Source organism: Arvicola amphibius, chromosome 4, assembly GCF_903992535.2.
Source record: "Arvicola amphibius chromosome 4, mArvAmp1.2, whole genome shotgun sequence".
NCBI lineage: Eukaryota > Metazoa > Chordata > Mammalia > Rodentia > Cricetidae > Arvicola > Arvicola amphibius.
The window spans coordinates 135853235-135871953 of record NC_052050.1 but is presented as its reverse complement, the minus strand read 5'-3'; the positions used below and the strand labels follow the sequence as shown (position 1 = coordinate 135871953).

The following is an 18719-nucleotide window of genomic DNA, read 5'->3' as shown; positions in this document are numbered from 1 at the left end:
TAGGGATAGAGCCTAGGCCTTCATGCTTGTACAGAAACCGCTTTATTGAGTGGCCTATGTCCCCCTGTCCAGTTCTTTTTGAGACCTGGTATTACTGTAGCCCAGGCTGGCTCAGAACTTGTAATGGAGCCCAAGACAATCTTTCTGCCTCCATCTGTCAAGTGTTGAGGTTAAAGGCATAGGCCACCGTGCACATCAAGAATCCCATAGTCAAAACTAATTTGTTGTTGGATTGAGGGAGTTTCTTGGAAGTGGGTATTGGTGTCATCTCAAAGTTATTATTTTTGCAATCCTTTCTGGAACTTATCCTGCTTTGTAGTATGTTTTATGTCTCGTCTAAGTGTGCTAATAAAAACACATTCATACATTTCTTTAACTACAATATTACTCAAAAACTTGGCAAATACTTAAATGCTCTTTATGGAAGATGGAAGTTGGGACTCTTTAATTAGTAAACCACCATCAATGACAAATAACTCTAGTTTTTCAAAAACTTCCAACCTCAAGTCTTTCCCTAAGCCTTTTCCATTTTCACATATCGTTTGGTTTAAGAGACCACTTCTTAGACTCTGCCCTGCCTCCAGACTTCTGTGGAATGTGTCTCTGAGAACTGCTTTTAAGCAGCTGTCTCTGCTCAGAGATTCATTCAAAGCTGTTAGGGCTCTCGTCATACGCCACACAGCCATGTGGCTCAGTCACTAATGTCCGCTTGCAGTCCTCTTGATTTCCCTTTGATGTTTGTGGTTTCAATTTCAATTCCATGGACCATTTTAACATATTTGAGCTCAAAAGTGTATTATTAGCAAGCCCAGGGACAGCACCATCTCTAGTCCTTGAGTGCTGGGGTTAAGGTATGTCTTGCAACACCTCGCATTTTATGTGTATTCTGGGAAATCAAATTTTATTCTTCCTGCTTGTCCAGTAAGCACTTAACCAACTGAGACACCTCTACAAACCCTTCACTCCAAGTGTTTAATAGCTGTATAGCATTCCAAATACTCATAACAGTGAACTATATATTGATCAGAACTAAGCTGCTTCCTTTAGTTTTTAGTTACATGAAGCAATGAATATATGTTTATTTGCATTTAATTTTTTATTTTTATTTTTTGGTTTTTTCAAGACAGGGTTCTTGTTGTTATTTTTTTTTAACTTTTTGTTGAGCTCTACATTTTTTTCTGCTTCCCTCCCTGCCTTGAAAGGGAGGGAAGAGGAAGAGGTTCTTGTTGTTCTTATGTATATATTTGGTTATTTTGGTACACATTGAGCCAATTTTCAATTTATAGTTAGTTAACACTCACTAGTAACAGATAAAACAACAGTGATTACAAATTTTCATTCTAATTGTTCCCATCTTAGCCACACTTTCTATAACATATTTTAAACCTAAATGTTTGCATTTCCTCTTCTGATTCCAAGACATGCCAAAAGGTTGTACTATCAAAGTCAGTATTCCCGACCACTCATGCTGCAACACTGTGGGGTGTTGAAATGCTTAAAATAGAAAATTTCAATTAGAACTTGTAAATGAGCTATAACTACAGCCTGCAAAGCACAGCCTTTAGCAGTATGTTGAAGCGCAGATTCCTCTCGGCATTCCTCATATTGATGCCAATGGCCAGCCGTGAGCATATGCTGCAGGAATGTCAAATGTGTCCGGAGGCAGTTGGGCCAGATTTGTCTTATTTTGGGGAGCTGTGTCATTAGTCAGTTAATATTTTCTTGTATCGTTATTGCCCTCTCTCCAACAGATTTGATAGGACATATGGAAATTTCTGGAAATGTGACCAGAGCATTCCAATCATAATAACTTTCAATACCTCTTGCATAGGGAAGGGAATGTTTGCCAGAGGCGCAGGATATTCTGTTGATGCGTGGTCTGAGCATATAGACTTCTGCAGTAACGGCCTTGAGTTCACTTAAATGAACTAGCAATCCATGACTTATCTAGTTTGTTAACAGACACCAAAGATTATGGAAATAAGAGAGAATTAGAAAGGTCCTTCTCAAAGAGTAGGTAGGTAGCTCAAGTTGAGCAGAATGAAGAGTATCTATTTTCTTTTAGTAAATGCGAATTTATGGATTAAGATTACATCAGAAGAGGAGAAGAAAAACATCTTTTAAAAATTCTTATTGCCCAAAGTGTTCCAATCTCCAGGGTTTCTTCAACTGTAACAGAAGAGTAACTGGAGAAGGAACTGCCAGTTTGGTTTACATCTGTTTCTGTAGTACTAGATTTACAAATATATTGAAAGGAAGCCTGAAATCTTGAGTAAGAGCTTAATGCTAACCCAGTCATGTAGGGCCACCCTGTATTTCCTTATCTGGAAGTTTCCCCAGGGGAATTCCTAGATTCATCCAAGGAGGCCTTGGTATAAAATAAAATTTCCTATCATGTATTTGTCCTGTCCGAGGTAAAGATACAATGATGCATCTATTGTACATGTGCAGTATTGTCTTTCCATATAGAAAGGGTTGTTTTGAATTTTTAAGAGTTATTGTATTTTTTAATTCTGCGTATGTGTGTGCATCTGAGTGCAAGTATGTGCCGATAAGGTCAGTGTCCCACAGAGGCTAGGAGAATGCCTGGATTTCTTGGAGCTGGAATTACAGACCGTTGCGAGCCAGTCATCATGGGTGCTTGCAATTGAGCTCTGGTCCTCTGGAAGAGAAGGGTACGCCCTTAACCTCTGAGCTATTTCACCAGTTCCAGGTTGTTTGTGTTTGCTTGTTTGTTTGTTTTCGTTTTAAGTATGTGAGTGAAAATGACAAAATGTGCTTTGGAAAGGAAAAGAAAACAAGTCCAAGCAAATGAGACAAAAGGAAATACACTGCACTTTCTCTTATAAAACATAAATGCCACTTTTCCGAAGACCATGAACTAAGGCCTGCAGTGACAAAATTCCAAGGACAGCAAGCCATGCTAAGTCCTTTCTGGACACAATTTTAAAGAGCCACAAACCATCCCAATGCTATTAATGAAACAGTAAGATTATCATATGCCCACTCTCACACATCTTCCTCATCTTATCAAGTGAATAGTCTTCAAAACAAAACATCTGCGCATCCTTTGCAGCCCAAACAACTTAGTAAGTGATGAGAATGATATTTACAACGTTTCAAAAGCCAGTTGATCTGTGTGTGAGGCTTACCTTTCTCTTGCGCAGCCTGACTTGATTGTCTATGGTCTCCTGGGTGGTCACTGGGCCCCTTAAGTGTAAACACTGCATGCCATCCCCTGCGTTGACCTTGGGAGGGCTGTTGTTTTGATGTTCTGAGAACCCGCTCTTGTCCAGGTCACTTTCTGCTGACATTCCACCCGCACAGGAAGGAGGCTGCAAAAGGCAGCTTCCACAATCTGCTTTTAATAATGGCAGCACCCTGTCGGCATAAGGAGCAGCCAGGAACTCGTCTTCTACTACGCGCTGGTGATTTCTTTCCTGTTCTTCTTTAGGGAAGTCAGGTTTCCTTCGTTGTTGCGCGATTACGGCAGAATTAAGCAGTTGGGTCTCAGGTGTAGTATCTTCCACATTCAAAGAATCGTATGCATTTCCTTTGGGCACATTATTTGTTTCCTTTGAATTTACATCCTTACAAAGCTCCAGGCTTTTAGTTACATCATCAGCACCTTGCCTTTCCCCGCTTCCTTCTGCTGGAGACACATCGGCTTCACCAGCCATCCTCCAGGAGTTATATGAGTCTTGGTTACTTTGCATGGTGGACAGTGTCTTGAGGAAGGAGCCTGCTCCTTCGATACTACATTGGCTGTCTCGTTCATGTCTTTGGGGAGTTGAAATCTGTGCATCACTGGTAAGGTGGAAATCAGAATCAGTATCCTCATCAGAAATGTGCACTAATGTCTCTGTGCTGGCCTCCAGAGACAGAAACTGCTCGTCCCCTTCCTGGCTGCCACTTTCATCCACCTCCTGTGAAATGTGACCCACTGGCCTCCCAGGGAAGTCTCTTGGCTCTGGCCCACAGCAGCAGTCTGGTAGAGAGGCACACTTCTCTTTATGGTCCACATTTAAGGTTGCATCTTTTTCCATACTTGCCTGCAAGCTGTCGGATGCCAGTCCGTGATGACATGCTATGTCATACTCATCAGAATTAAAAGGCTGTCCAGTCTTTTGGGTCACATGCTCTTCCCAACTCCTTTTTCTGATAGCTACAGACATGTCACCATTGCTTAACGACAGACGAGATGTATTCCATATGACGTTCACTGGGGATGGAACTTGACGGAAAATGATTTTGAATTCATGGATCAAAGAAAAGAGTGAGTTCTGCCATTCCGTCGCCTGTTAAAAAATTTTGAAAATATGCCGTTATAGATACATTTCCAAAGTAATAATGTTTTGTGGCAAAGAATGTAAATCTGTGCTATTTAGCAGAGGTAGGAAATAATGCAAAGCCTTTGTTTAATAGCCTTAATGGTTTTGTTTCTCAGAAGTAGTCTAATAAGAGAGAAAAAATAAATTTAGTATTTTTAGTGAAACTCTATCAGTACATACAAAACCAGTTGGGCTGGTTTATTAGTGAATGAAGATATAAGTACTGAAAACATTTTAAGCTTCATTAAGAAAATACTTGAAATGCAATATTTAATAAAATTCACTGGAAAAGCTAACTTGTTGCTCTGGCTTTGCATGCTTTCCTGATTTCCTTTTGTGAATAAAAGCCATTAAGGGATCTGATTTGAACTGAAACCAGGGCCACCAGGGAACTGGTACTATAATCTTGAGCAACAGTGACAGCATGTGTAATTCATTAGTGTGTAAAATAACTCATACTAGTCCCAGTAACCAAGATGTCTTTCCTCAGAGTGTAACAGAGAAACAGAAGAATACAGTTTAGTTCATATCAGCTCACAATTCATGAATAAGAAAGCATGGTACATTCCATTATATTCCATTATAAGGCTTTAAGATAGATATGTCTATCCAAACATTCATTTTCTGCCATTATTAATATCATGGAAGTATGGAAGTATTGTAGAAGAATAAAAGATATGTAAGTGTACAAAGCAATAGATCTAGGGCATGAGCCAATATTTTCCATCAGATCACGCTTCCAAGGGCCAGGCTCACATAACCGATGGGGTTTATTGTCTCCACAGAATTGTGATATTTTACTCTTCTTCATCATCATCATCTTCTCTCATGTTTTTCCTATGAATGAACTCTAACCTCCCCATGATGCCACTCAGGTGAACCAGAAGCATCATTAGACAATGAGGTCCAGTCTTCAGACACTCAAGTCTCGTTCTCTGTCTTTGTAAAGATGTTAGTACATTTCTGATTTGGACCATACAGATTTAAGCAAACAACAAAATCCCATGTAAGATAAGATCAGAACATAAGCACTTCCCAGGTCTGCATCCTCTGCCTTGAATTATTTAAACTAGTTAAAGGAAACAAGTTGTATCCATGTTAAATTCAATCTTCTAAAGGTGAGAACTCAAATGTCAATCTACAGTGAAAACAAATTACTAGACCTGTGAATGAAAAATCCCATTGAAAAAGCAGTTTTTAGTTTCTGCTCTGCAAAGGAATTGCCAGCATATAATGTTGCCCTTAGTCATAAACCAGATTAACTGCTGAGTTGGCTTCAATCCCAAATTTTGAAAAGGACTCTGACTCCCCACCAAAAATTCAAGTTATTCTAACTAAGCACATGCTAGAAAGGTAAATAGTCACACCCCATAAAGATGGGTGGAATTAAGATGTGCTAGCAGTTTGGTACCCTGGTAGGGACCCAATATCCTTCTGGATAGTTTTTGGTTCCTTCCGAGGTCTGTGGCCATCTTTGAAAATGGCCATCATTCACATTTTCCATGTTGGCATTCACCTTGCACCGAGAAGAAAAATATAAAGCCTCTGAATTCCATGCATAAGTCATTATAATGTGGGAGGCTACGGAAAGCGGAAAAAACGCTCAGAGGCAGGCCAGAAGGTTTCTGCTTTCATGGGCAAATTTGGGTTGTAATAGGGTGGTTCTGTTTTAGATGCTTTCTTTTCTTTATTTTTATCCAGTGCAGAAGGAACAGGCTAACTTAAGAAATGCCAAGTGGTATTACTGTGTCATTCCTAAGCCCCATTTATGTTTAGGTTGAGCCTGAATTCTGGTTTCATTTTTTTTTTTTTTACTAAGAAGAAATACAGTTCTTTGAGTGCTTCAGAAACTTTGAGCTGAATCTGAAAAGTCAATACACAGTATTTTTTTCTTCTAAGAGCTTATGGTAGTTTTATCTTATTTTATTCAGTCAAGGCAAGTATGAAAGCACTTCTGTCATATCGAGGGGTGGTAGATCAACAAATTCTGAGGTGATCTAACAGCTCACAGAGATTATAAATTAGTTGGGGTCAATATAGTGTTCACTCTGTCCTTATGTCTAATCTAGGCTTTCAGGATATTTTAAAATCATTTTTATGACCCTATTCTGTCCATTTTTAAGGACAAAATATTTCCTGCTTATATTACGAACATCACCATTATATTTTCAGCCCCACCCCACAGTCTATGCTCTGATAGGCTTTAAACCATTTCATTTCTACTATATTTCCTATGCACACTTCTTACTTAAATCCAGATTTTTTTTTTAATTTCACAGTTAAGACTTCCACTTGAACCCAGAGAAATCATTAATAAAAAGAAGGAAGCATTGAGTTATTGGCACTGTATCTGAGCGTAGCAACCTAGTTTTCCAAATTATCTGAACTGACTCAAATCCATGCTATAAGATGTGTTCTTTCTAAAAAGCCCAACTTTCCCTAAGGGAGTCTATATCAAGTTGCTTTATTTAAAATTATCTTATAACCTAGGGACCACTACTCTATATATTTCTGTTGTATTTCTTTCCTAATCCTTCTCATGCAGTTTTATTTAACATTAGTTCAGCTGCTGAGGATTTGGATGGAGGGTCTGGAAAAGTGTAGGTCATTCTAGGGTGTTGATTTTATGAAGTGAATTTCCATGGGGGTGTTTACTTCTGAAGTGCTTGTGTTCTAGCGCCACTGTGTCCGTGTTCCTCGAGGATCTACACACTTCTGTCATGCATATATGCTAGAAAATCCCAGTGAGGTGTTCAAAGTCACTATTTTTGCGGGACTATTGCATACCATGTGTAGGCAGGAGGTAATTTCAAACTTACTGTTTGGGTAATTTTGTACAACTCCCTAACATAAACATCTCATATATGGTACAGTTAAACGCTATTTAACATTATGGTATCTAAAAATGAGAAGTGGGATACATTCGAGTTTGTGAATCCCTGACCAATTTGCCATGTTAAATGATCACACCGTAGTTTACATTTAATTATGAAACACACACACACACACACACACACACACACACACACACACACACACACAGAGAGAGAGAGAGAGAGAGAGAGAGAGAGAGAGAGAGAGAGTTTATAATTTACTCTTCTAATTAGAAGAGACTTCATTGATTATTGTCATTTCCACATGGTGAAAAAGGAAGAAGAAAGAGAAGGAGGAGAAGGAGGAGGGGGAGGGGGAGGGGGAGGGGAAGGGGGAGGAAGACAAAAGTAAAGCCCTGTGGCTACAACAGTACTAGTATCCAGTGGGGAGCTGTGCTCTCTCCATGGATAAGAGTAATCCACTAAGAGTAAACGCTTGAATCTTCACATAATATTTAAAGAATGGCAGACATTGTGCTGACTATAGAGCAGAGAAATGCAAATATTATATTCTGTCTTTCTGGTGGCACCTTATAATTTTATAGAATATACTCATATAAACAAAGATAGTCACATCATTGATGGACACGAATATTATGAAAACCTTCACATCCGTTGGGAGCATCATTCCCTTGCTGCCCTTTCCTTGCATCTCTTCTTTAATGGAAGTGATGCGCTAGATAAATCCCCACAGAACGAAATCTTCTTTGGTTCATTTTCTGCCTCTACAACAGCTAAGGTAAGCTTGGTAGAGTTTCCTACTTGATGAAAGAAATCTTTCTTCTGCTCCCAGAGACTTACTATTCTAGACCCTTTGGGAAAGACAATAGATGCAGTGAAAATTTATTTGAACTTTAAAATTCATTGAAAATTATTTTAATCTCAAAAATCACAGAAAAGTGACCATTTCTCAGGAGTACTTCATAAAAATTGGAGGGGATCTTTTCTTCAAAGAAAAATACGAGCAAAGTACATCATATGTATATGTGAATGGTTCAGAATAAAGTCCATTATTCTGTATGCTATTTTTAAGATTTCTCTTTTTAAATTTTGAAGTGTGTGTGTGTGTGTGTTCGCACGCACGCACGTGCATTTGACCACCAGTGCCCACAGACGCCATAAGAGTTAGATCCCACCAGAGCTAAAAGTAATTTTGAGCCACCTGATGTCGATGCTGATTATCAAAGTAAGAAACTCGGAGAGAGAGCTATACCTACTTTTTAACTACTGAGCAACACCCCCTTCTCTTTAGGTCCTAACTTAAAAAAATCAGACAACCTCCCAGGAGTAATTATGATGTTTTTAGAACAAAGAGAATCATGGATTGTACAGCAGAACAAAAGAATAAAAATTAAACATATTGAGAAGCATCACTGCGAAATTTTAGAACATAGGCTACATAAAGAAAATGCCCTTAATGTTTTTAGAGAAGTAGATTATATTTGAGGAATTCTGAATGAAGACGGTGCTAGATTTCTCAGAACCAACACTGGAAATAAGATGGCAAGCAAAGATTCCCTTAAAATTTTGGGTAGGAATTTGTTTCTGCTTTAAAATATATTTTTAGAAGTGACTAGAGAGACAGACAAGGCAACAAGAAAGCCAAGAATCCAGTGTAAATGTCCGCATAATAGAATTTTTATTATAGAAATTTACATAGTGACATAGTGTGTTTTTGTATAAGATGTGTCTAAGAGAAACATCTTCAAAAGAAAATGCAAATGTGTACACTGAGACGCACTGTACAATGATGAGACACAATTTGGGTGGGAAATAATTAATAGCAAGGATTACAGAGAACATTGAAGGAATCAGTTATCTACTCTAGGAGAAACAGTTTTATCACAAAGGAAACATAATCTGCATAATGCTTACATAGTGGGAATGGCACAAATAATCAATACTGACTCAAAAGCTAAATAAAATGGGAAATAACCATTTTTAAAGCATGGAGTTTTGTGAGGGGTGAAGTTAGAGATTTTGAGGAAATAGAGGGAAGTCTTTATTTTCTAGGAGATACTTTCTAAAATGGAAAAATGCATTATGTTATAAATTTTTATTACTGTTTAGAAATGTGGATGCAAATATCAGAAGAAATAAACAATACAAACTTAGAATATGATTTTATTTACTTGATGTAGAAAAAGATCTGTGATTGCAGAAGCTTCCTAAAATGTATAAATGTACAAATATAAAAACAGTCTAAGTGGTATTACCTATAATGGGAGAGGGGATGGAAAATATCTTTACTAGATACCACAGGCCAGCAAATAAAAAGCTCAGTGGTAGGAATGTGTTATCTTTTTTTGGATTTGTTGGCTGGTGGGATCTCATAGATCTCCAGATATCACAATTATTGCTATTGCTTTTGGTCACCTTCCAGAATTTGAAGGTAAGACTACATTAACTAGGTAGTTATGGAAAAACCACCATATAACTGGAATCATAGAACATGAAGAAGTCAAGCTGTTTTCGACATGGAGCCTTCATTCCTTTTGTCTAGCTTTGATAGTGCTAAAAGGAGTTATATGTTTGACTACAGAAGAAAACTCACCAGCAGTCTTATCCGACTGTGAGCTGTAATAGTACTGTCCTGGCAAAACATGCAACAGTGGCTTAAATGTCATGGGAGCAACCAACCACTTTCTGATTGGATTCCAGTCCCACTCTGCAAGATGAAACCCACACCTCGCTGGGCTCCTGGGGCCAAGAACCTGTGCCTTGGTATATCATGGGACTAGGAGAGAACCTAATTCTATTATTCTGCAAAATGGCCATAGTATTCAACTTATGACTTATCACTATTCTAAAAGACTCTCAGCACTAATCAGAGAAGTATTTTTTTTTTAACACTAGACTGTCGTTAAAACAGCAAACACCAATTGGTCTTGCTTCCTAGAATAAAAGACTGAAGACCAGGGAATGTTCAGCCCCAAAGGGGACACCTATATCACATTCTTTCCTGACAAGTCTCAAAGGTCATCAGAGAAGGAGAGGCTGGATGACTGCAAGAACCAGAAGTGGTAGACAACTAAAAGGAAACAGTGTTTTCCAGACACGACAGGGAAGTTGTACACATGAATCTGTAACAGCTATGACAACCTGCACACCTGTGCATGCTTAAGCCAGACACGACTGCAGCACGGAGGGTGGAGGTGACACGGGAGTCACCCTTGTCAACAGTCTACACTTGCAAATTAGAAACGCAAGTAGACAACGGTTTAGACCCAGACATAATTGCACATTAAATCAGGCCTCCAGGTGCACACTCATTAATATTCAACTTAAGTCTTCGTCACAGAGAACTAGAGTGGTAAACGGAGGTTTATTTTCTCAAGGAAAGTATCAAAGCAGGAATTATCCAGACTGGGATTTTCGTCACATCTGCCCACTGAGAACAGGAAGCGAAATGCCTTCTAGGACCAAACCGAAAGAATTTAGGCAAAGCGCTTACATTCAGGAGAAAACTAATAGCAGACATGATTTTATTTAATCCTTCGTGCACAAACAACAAAAAGTAACAACATTTCGAAGCAGAATTTCTAGAAGTCTCACAAGGTAGCGAGCTTCCAGTAAAGGAATTAGTGTTTTCTTCCTAGACAGTCACATTACTGAATCCGAAGTTAGAGAAGGCAGAGCTGGGTTGTAGAAGAGATGACATTTCAGTATTGAGTGCAAACCATGATACTGTGAGGATGTCCTGACTTTAGCAGCAGTTTACATCCTAATCTCTCACAAAACCATTTCCTATGCATTTTCACATAATTCTTATTTTAAAATTTGTTTAATTGGAATAAAATTACATCGATTTCCCGTCCTTTTCCTTCCTTCTAACTCCTCTCTCAACTCCTTCCCATGTCTCACTGACTCCCAAGTGGAAAGCCTCATTCATTTGATTATATTTATTACATATGTATGCGTACACAAATATATAAATATGACCTGCTGAGTCCATATTTCTTGTTTGTGCGAACATAATTTTAAACCCGGTCAATCAGCACTGGACAAGCTATAAGGAGATTCATGCCCGGGAGAGTTTAACTCTCCGTTCCCACAGTCATATGATTACAGAAATCCTCAACCGGACACAAAGTAAGAGCAACAGATCATGTGGCGCCTAGGCCCCCACACAGATCTACACCATAGCTCCTGCATCTGCGGCTCAGGGAACAATACTGAAGAGGGACTGGAAAGATCGTAAAACTCAGAATACCAGAAAGTCTGCTATGAAATGAACTCTCCTATAAATGGTGGCAGAAACAAGATTGGAACAACCATAATATCAATGGATATGAAACCAAGAAGGGGGAAAATGTCATGGGGTCACACCCATAACAAAGAACTGCAGGCAACTACTGTCCCATACCTTAACACGGAGGGTGTTCATCATGCCTCATTCGCCGTTAGTGAGAAACAAACATTTGCTAAGACTCTTTATTGATAAATTGCTCCATAAAGCTAACAATACTATATATGAAATGGCTTTCATGTCCCCATGTCTGGAGATCTTCAAAAACATAGCTTTACTAAGTTATAAAATAAGCCACCTAAGATAGGAGATTAAATCGCCTATCACTGTTTCCAAGAAATGCATCATCATAGCTGTTAATATGGGGTTTTGGAAGGAAAATGAAGCAGCCCTGCAATGGTAACTTATTTAATGCATGCCTTGGTGCTTCTCCTAGTTTTGGGAAACCTTTTTGCATCCTTTGCTCTCAAAATAGACTTACTCCAGGAACTAGGGAAATTTCAAAATTAACCCTTTCAATCGACTAGAAGTCCACGCATCAGAAAAGAACAGGGTTTTGCGAAATGGCAAGCTATTATTTTTGAAATGCCCTGTGTTTACCTTCAGGCTCCCGGGCAGGGTCTAATTTCCTCACAGGGAGGAGTCGAGACCTGGCAACCTTTGCCTCAAACCCACTTTAGAGCTCAGGGTGGCAAGTTTTGCAGACTCGCCTAACATTTTTTTGTAAGTATCGCAGACGTAATTTTAGGAAATCTTGGAACATTTCATGTTATTTTCCATGCTATCATGAAGACAGTTCTAGGAGCACGTAGCTTCCAAGAGATCTCAGAATTAACAGCCACGAGGGATAGTATGCCTCATGGAAGCAGTACTTCCTGGACACCTGCATTTTGGCAGCGTTCCCATGCATTTTTATTCCTATGTAAATATTTAGAAGCACACTGTGCCTTAGTTGAGATTTGAAAATGAACTTATTAATGGATGGTAACTTTACACGAGTCCCGTCTTCTAGAACAGTGGTTTTCAACCTGTGGGTTAAGGGGTTGCATATTAGATATCCTGCATATCAGATATTTTACATTATGATTCATAACAGTAACACAGTTACAGCTATAAAATAGTAATGAAATAATTTTATGCTGGGGGGGTCACCACAGCATGAGGGACTATATTAAAGGGTTGCAGTGTTAGGAAGGTTGAAGACGGCTGTTTTAGAGTGTCTCCTATTGGTGTCTTTTCTCTGAAATTGTTTCAATCATTGTAACGGAAGAATTCACAGTTAATCTTCGTGATGGAAATTTGCCCCTCCGCACCCTTGACTTGTATAAAGGAGTGACATGTGGCTTCGCCTCTTTATAAAAAAAGATATTTCTGTCCAACAAGGGACATGGGCTATAATGCTTTATCATCATCATAGTGCGATGTGGCTTTGCTTCAAGTGGCCACTTTATTTTTAGCTTGGTTATCATTTCTAGGAACTCTCTTGCAGTAGAAATAGCCAGCACTCCGTGTAAATAAGAGACACGGTGCACACAGCACCATTGACACAGGTGTTAGCCAGGTGACAGCAGGAAACCTAACCTTCAGCCATTCCTTAGGCACAACCTTCGCTAAAAAAAAGAAGAAATTCATGGGAATTAATCCCCTCCTGTCAGCTCAGTATCTTGTCAGGTGCCAGCACTTTGGATTTCAACTTTTGTCTATTATGTCTAATATACATAATTTCATTTTAGTTATCTGTCTATGAATACACGCTTGAGCCAATTTTTGCCAATGGATGGTTTTCTACATGGACCAGGTACTCTACTTGGTGTGTTTTTTTGGTAATAATACAAACACCCTATAAAAATTTGTCATTGCTCAATTTTATAAAGAGAAACACTATCTAGCTAAATGTTAAATAGCATTTCAGTAAGTAGATCTCCTCTCTCTCTCTCTCTCTCTCTCTCTCTCTCTCTCTCTCTCTCTCTCTTTCTGTGTGTGTGTATGTGTGTGTGTGTGTGTGTGCACAGATGTCTAGGCAAAGCATCTGTTAAAGCATATTTTCCCCCTGGAGATTTCAGTTGTTTCCTAAAACATTGGAATCTTATTAATAAAAGTTAATGAATTAATATAACATGATTTTAAAAGAACAAATAGAGCACTCAATCAAAGGCACACTTCAGGCCCTCACTAGATGCAGAACGATGCTGACACAAAGGAGAGGAGGATTCCTGCAGCTGCAGAACCATAGCTGACTATGAACTGGAATTACTCATTGCCAGCTCATGTTTCTTCAGTATGGATGTTTTAGATCAACATGTGAATCTTGGTGATTCAAATCGAGGAGCATCAAGCAGCAGAGCTAGAATCAGAGCCAGTGTTCTGACTCCTTTATGATTCTGCCAGTATCCTGCCCTGTGTAAACTGGAGAAGCCACTAGCTCCCCTCATGCTGGCCTCATATAAGCTTTCATTTCAAACTATTTCTGGAAGCTTGTGCTTCTTCTTCTTAATGAATTGTAATGTCATTTTATAAGAGTGTTGTTAACCTCTGGCCTCAGCTTCTGATGGCTTCTGCCAACCACTTATTTTTTTCTTCCCTTTTAACAACTATTACTCTATCATCTCAGGTTGCCCAGGGAATAGAGTACAAGTCCAACTCTCATATATTAACATTCTGCAACCCTGTTTTTTCCTTCTTTCTCCCTTGTTCACAATTCACTCCACAATTTACGGATAAACAGGTATCGGCAGTTCTTAATGTGCTAAAGATATTTTTAGCTGCTGAGAATGAATCAAACTTTTTCAACTTGCTCTCTGATCTTCCTCTTTGTTGCCACTTCCATTAATAGTTCCTGTTTCTCCTTGATTTACCTGGATTGCGTTGCTAAAACACTTTGAGATACTATAGAATACTTTGTAATATTCTATGTCCTTTTGACTCGCTCATCTCAGCTAATGGGAAAGTTCTTGTTATGATTTCTGTATTGTTTCATAGTTAAAATTACGCTCTTGCATTTGCTTCCCTACCAATTCTCTTCAAGATCATGTCTATAAGTACCTTATAATCTATTGAGCGAGCCCAATCTCCTTCAAGCCAGATTTCAATGTCTATAGTTTGCCTACATTTTGTAAAATTCTTTGAAAACTAAGTCCCTGTACTTCTCAAAACTCCTAGACTGATAGGCAATTTAATGCCAGAGAAGATCCATAATAGTAAATTCTGTAACACCTCAAAGCTGATCAACAGGAATATTTCTCTGTCGGCTTGTTTAGCATAAAAATTTGGCTTCAAGGAACTAATCCCACGTATAGCTGCTGATATTCTGTTTTATTCTTGTTTAGTTTTTACTCATAATCATAAACTTAACTCTACAATCCAGCTAGACTCGGAGGGGAATGAGGAAAATATGGAACCCGAACAACTTTAGTGTGAACTGAGATTATAGGGTATTGTGAGCAGATGGGCTGTGGAGGCGGCACTCTCTTGAGCTACAGAAGGCAAGGTCGGATGGGTATAGGAGCCTGCAAGCCAAAAGAACTAGAGTTGTCCACAGTCAGAAATGGTGATCTTTATGCTAAAAACAAAATCCTATGAGTCAACCATGGGCCATTTATTACCCAAAACTTCCTATATTAAAATAATTGTAAAGAGTTTTCTCAACACAATTTTTTTCACTTTCCCAGAAGAAACCAATAAAAAGCAGAAGACATCTTATAAATGACCCATTTAAGACCAATTTTCACTCCATGAGTCCACTTATCAGTAAGTAAGATTAAGCGCAGCCGAGGACCTGGCAGGAAGGTGCATGGGATGGAAAGGTTTGCAAAGGCTAAGGAAGACTTCTTTCTATAAATGAGAGTGTCCTTCAGAACACAGAGAGAAGCAATGTTCTCTGTTCATTAGACTCTGGTGATCCTGCAGTAACGTTCCCAGGTTATTTGAATACACTGTGATGGCCATGGCAGAGAGTTTGTAGCATTGTAGGTGTTAATATCAGGAAAACCCCAACCCAAAAGCAAAACAGCCCCATGACATATATTCTAAGGCAGGGGTTCTCCACCTGGGGGGTCACAACACTTTTGGGGCTTCGCACCGCCTTTTCACAGGGATTGCATATCAGATAATCAGTATACCACATCTTTCTATTTAACACGAATATTTAACATATTTGCATTATGATTATGACCGTAGCGCAAGTACAGTTATGAAGTAGCAATGGAATAGTTTGACGGTAGGAGGTCAGCACAGCAGGGGTGACTGTATTAAAGGATCGCAGAATTAAGAAGGTTCAGAACCACGAAGGAAAGGACACGCATTAGAGACAGAACATTTTAGGGCAAAGCTTTTCTGGGAAAGCACACTGCTGCAGAACATATATGTTGTCAGAAAGGATGATGTGTGATGAAGAGGAACCAGCCAACACTCTCATTTGGTGCTGCATTGCCCAGCCCTCATACAGTGTGCAAGAGGTGCATAGTATATTACTAGAGCAGTGGTTCTCATCATGTGTGTCACCACCCCTCAGGGTTACATATTAGATATTTACACTCCAATGCCTAATAGTAGCCAAATGCCAGTTGCGAAGTGGCAACAAAAATAGCTGCATGGTTGGCGGTTACCACAGCATTAAGAAGTGTAATAAAGGGTTGCAGCATTAGGAAGGCTGAGGATACTGTACTAAAGGATTTTATTGAAGCCTCAGAGTACATATCGGGAAGAAAGGTTGAAAACAAACTGTAGGATGCACACTTATGTTTTCTTATGGACATATAGACTATTGGCACTCAGAATTGGAAACAGGCCATGGCAATATTGAACTGAGATGATAGAAAGATTTATGAGAGTCTTGGGACAATTATAACAGAGGAAAGGTTGTAAAATTACTTCTGATAGTCAGTGGTGGGGATAAACTTTTTATTATGCTCTTTGAATGTAAGAATATAAAATGAGCAAGTTCCTCATTAGGACATTTTCTTGAAAGAAAAACTAGTCTCAAATGAGCATCATCAGAGCATATGGAATAGCTTGTTTAGCCTAAGAATACGGTTTAAGAAAGTAGTCGTAAAGCAAGTGACTACTTTAAAGTCTGAGATGAAAGCATAATGAACCCTTTTAAGAAATCTTAGTCATTGAGAAAGTGGAATTAATTAACGAATTTGTTCTTTTATTTAAAGAATCTCAATTTCTTTTCTGAAAAGGGGCCTCTGATTTGATGGACAAGATCATGCTTTACTGTGCACAGTTACTATTTGAGAGCAAAGGATGTGGTGTAAAGACCATGAGGCAGGAGATTGCAGTTCCTCTGGCATCTACTAGCCTGCAGTGTAACTTTGCACAAGGCATTTCTGAATATTATTCTTCAGCTTTCTTGTTGGCAATTTCCGACAACACCAGAGACAGTGATTTAATGCCCTTTCTTTCCCCGTCATTCTACTCTGTTATTTTATTACATAATTTAGATATGCCAAAATTCATTTCTTCTTGTTGGTGCCGGGAATTGAACCCGTGGTAAACCACTGCTCTACCACTGATCTACACTCCTAAAACCCCAGAATTTCACTTTCCACTTTTTAAAATGTGTTTTTCTCATATTTTAAAAGCCTTAATAAAGCTTAAACTGTTAGTGACAATGTCAAAGCATAGAGATCATCCTAGCCTAGAAATGAAAAATTAGAGCTAACACCACAAATGATCATCTTGTACTTTGTCAAAGTTTATGATTAGAACAATTATTGATTTCTTCTGATCCAACTGTCAAAACTGTGACCCATCTTTCACTTGGTACATTTTGTGTTTGTTTCAGAGATTTGGAGATAGGCATGGATGTTTATTATCTTCACATGCTGATGTTTCTTACAAGCGTTAAAAATAATTTCCTTCCAAATATTCAGAAATATTCAGCATCATATTTATTATTATAACTCTAAGTTGTTTCAATCCTTGTTACATTTATTTACTCATAGTTCCCACATTGAACCATTAAGACAGTTTAGAAGATTAAAGTGTGGTGATAAGGATTTCAGGCTGACAGGAGGGATGAACCTATGGTTAGTAACGCATCCACGTGACTGACGCGATCTCATCGCCATTCAGATGGCTTTAGTTACACAGAGAGCACTTATACAACAGAAGATCTGAGCAGTGAATTCAAGTTCAATGTAAACAAAACCCAATTTTGACATCTGAATTCCAAAACTGAAGTTAAATATGCAAAGACGTAAATAACTTGTAAACTTGCATGTCTTTACGTCTCTTAAAAAACAATCTAAGGTGTACTTTAGTAACTGGACAAGCAATTGAAACTAGTTGGAAGCAATAATTAAAGAATTTGATCTTCACGGTGATCAAGAAGATGCAGAATATTCTTTGGAGGTGCACTATTAAGAAAACAAAGTACTGTCACGTTATATACTCTTTCTGTTGGGAAAACAGAGAGGAGGGTGGATTCCCTAAAGTTTCACACTTTCATGTGAGAAGATTCGTTCCTCAAGCTATGCTACTCATCGGCAGCGCAGAATATTGTAGCTGGGTTGGTCATTAAGTTAAGAATAAAAAGAAATCAAAATAAAACATTTCTATATGAGGAAAGAGACTCAAACCGTGTGGAGCATATTTTAGAAATGACATTTTGCTAAAAGGATTTGACTCGCAGCTTTCTCCTGACTAAACATTTTCCCCTTTCCCCTTCTGCTTCCAGAGCTCTCTGAAAGCAGTCCACAGCTGGCTGAAGATGCCAGGATTTCCCGCTCTGCCTCCTAGATGACAGTCGCAGCCTCTTACCTGGACCAGGAGTTACGGTGCCGCCAAGGTACGACGCTGTTCCAGCCAGGGTAGGAGAGGAGTCCGTCCCGTTAACGTCCCCAGAATCTAAATTCACATTTCGTGGCTGAGGTCACAGCTCTATTCTAAGCAGTTCTCCTTACGCAGTGTGTGATTCTAACAAAAACACCCTCTGCAGCTGGAGCGAGCCTCAGCTCAAGCCGGATCCTGTCAAGGCGTTCCTGGTGACTTCTGTCTTCTAAATGCAGACTGATGTTTTGCGAGAGGGGCCTCCACAACCAGGCCCAGATTGCCTGCAAAGTATTTCCTGCCTCTGAGAAGTTTGCATGTGAGAAAGCCTGCACGAAGCTGATGGGAGGGGCAGAGCAGAGCTGCCTGGGCGTTGAAGCTCTGATTTTACACAGAGCTGAAGCGAGTTTGTCAAAGCTCTTGAGATGATTAGCTAGCGTCAGAAAGTCCTAGAGTCCTTCCTATCCCACAGGGCTCATGGAAAACAAGGAA

The 18719-nt window shown here is 39.1% G+C and overlaps 1 protein-coding gene across 1 annotated transcript in view; it reads right to left on the bottom strand.

Moving 5' to 3' along the window:
• Positions 1–18436, bottom strand: part of LOC119811624 (rho GTPase-activating protein 7-like) — a 103230-nt gene extending 84794 nt beyond the window's left edge. The window contains exons 1-2 of the mRNA XM_038325518.1: positions 18219–18436; positions 3153–4298 (exon numbers count right to left, since the gene is read on the bottom strand). Of these exons, the coding sequence (XP_038181446.1) occupies positions 3153–4175 (1023 nt within the window). The 5' untranslated portion in view covers positions 4176–4298; positions 18219–18436. The remainder of the gene's footprint in view (positions 1–3152; positions 4299–18218) is intronic.
• Between the last annotated feature and the right edge of the window lie 283 nt (positions 18437–18719).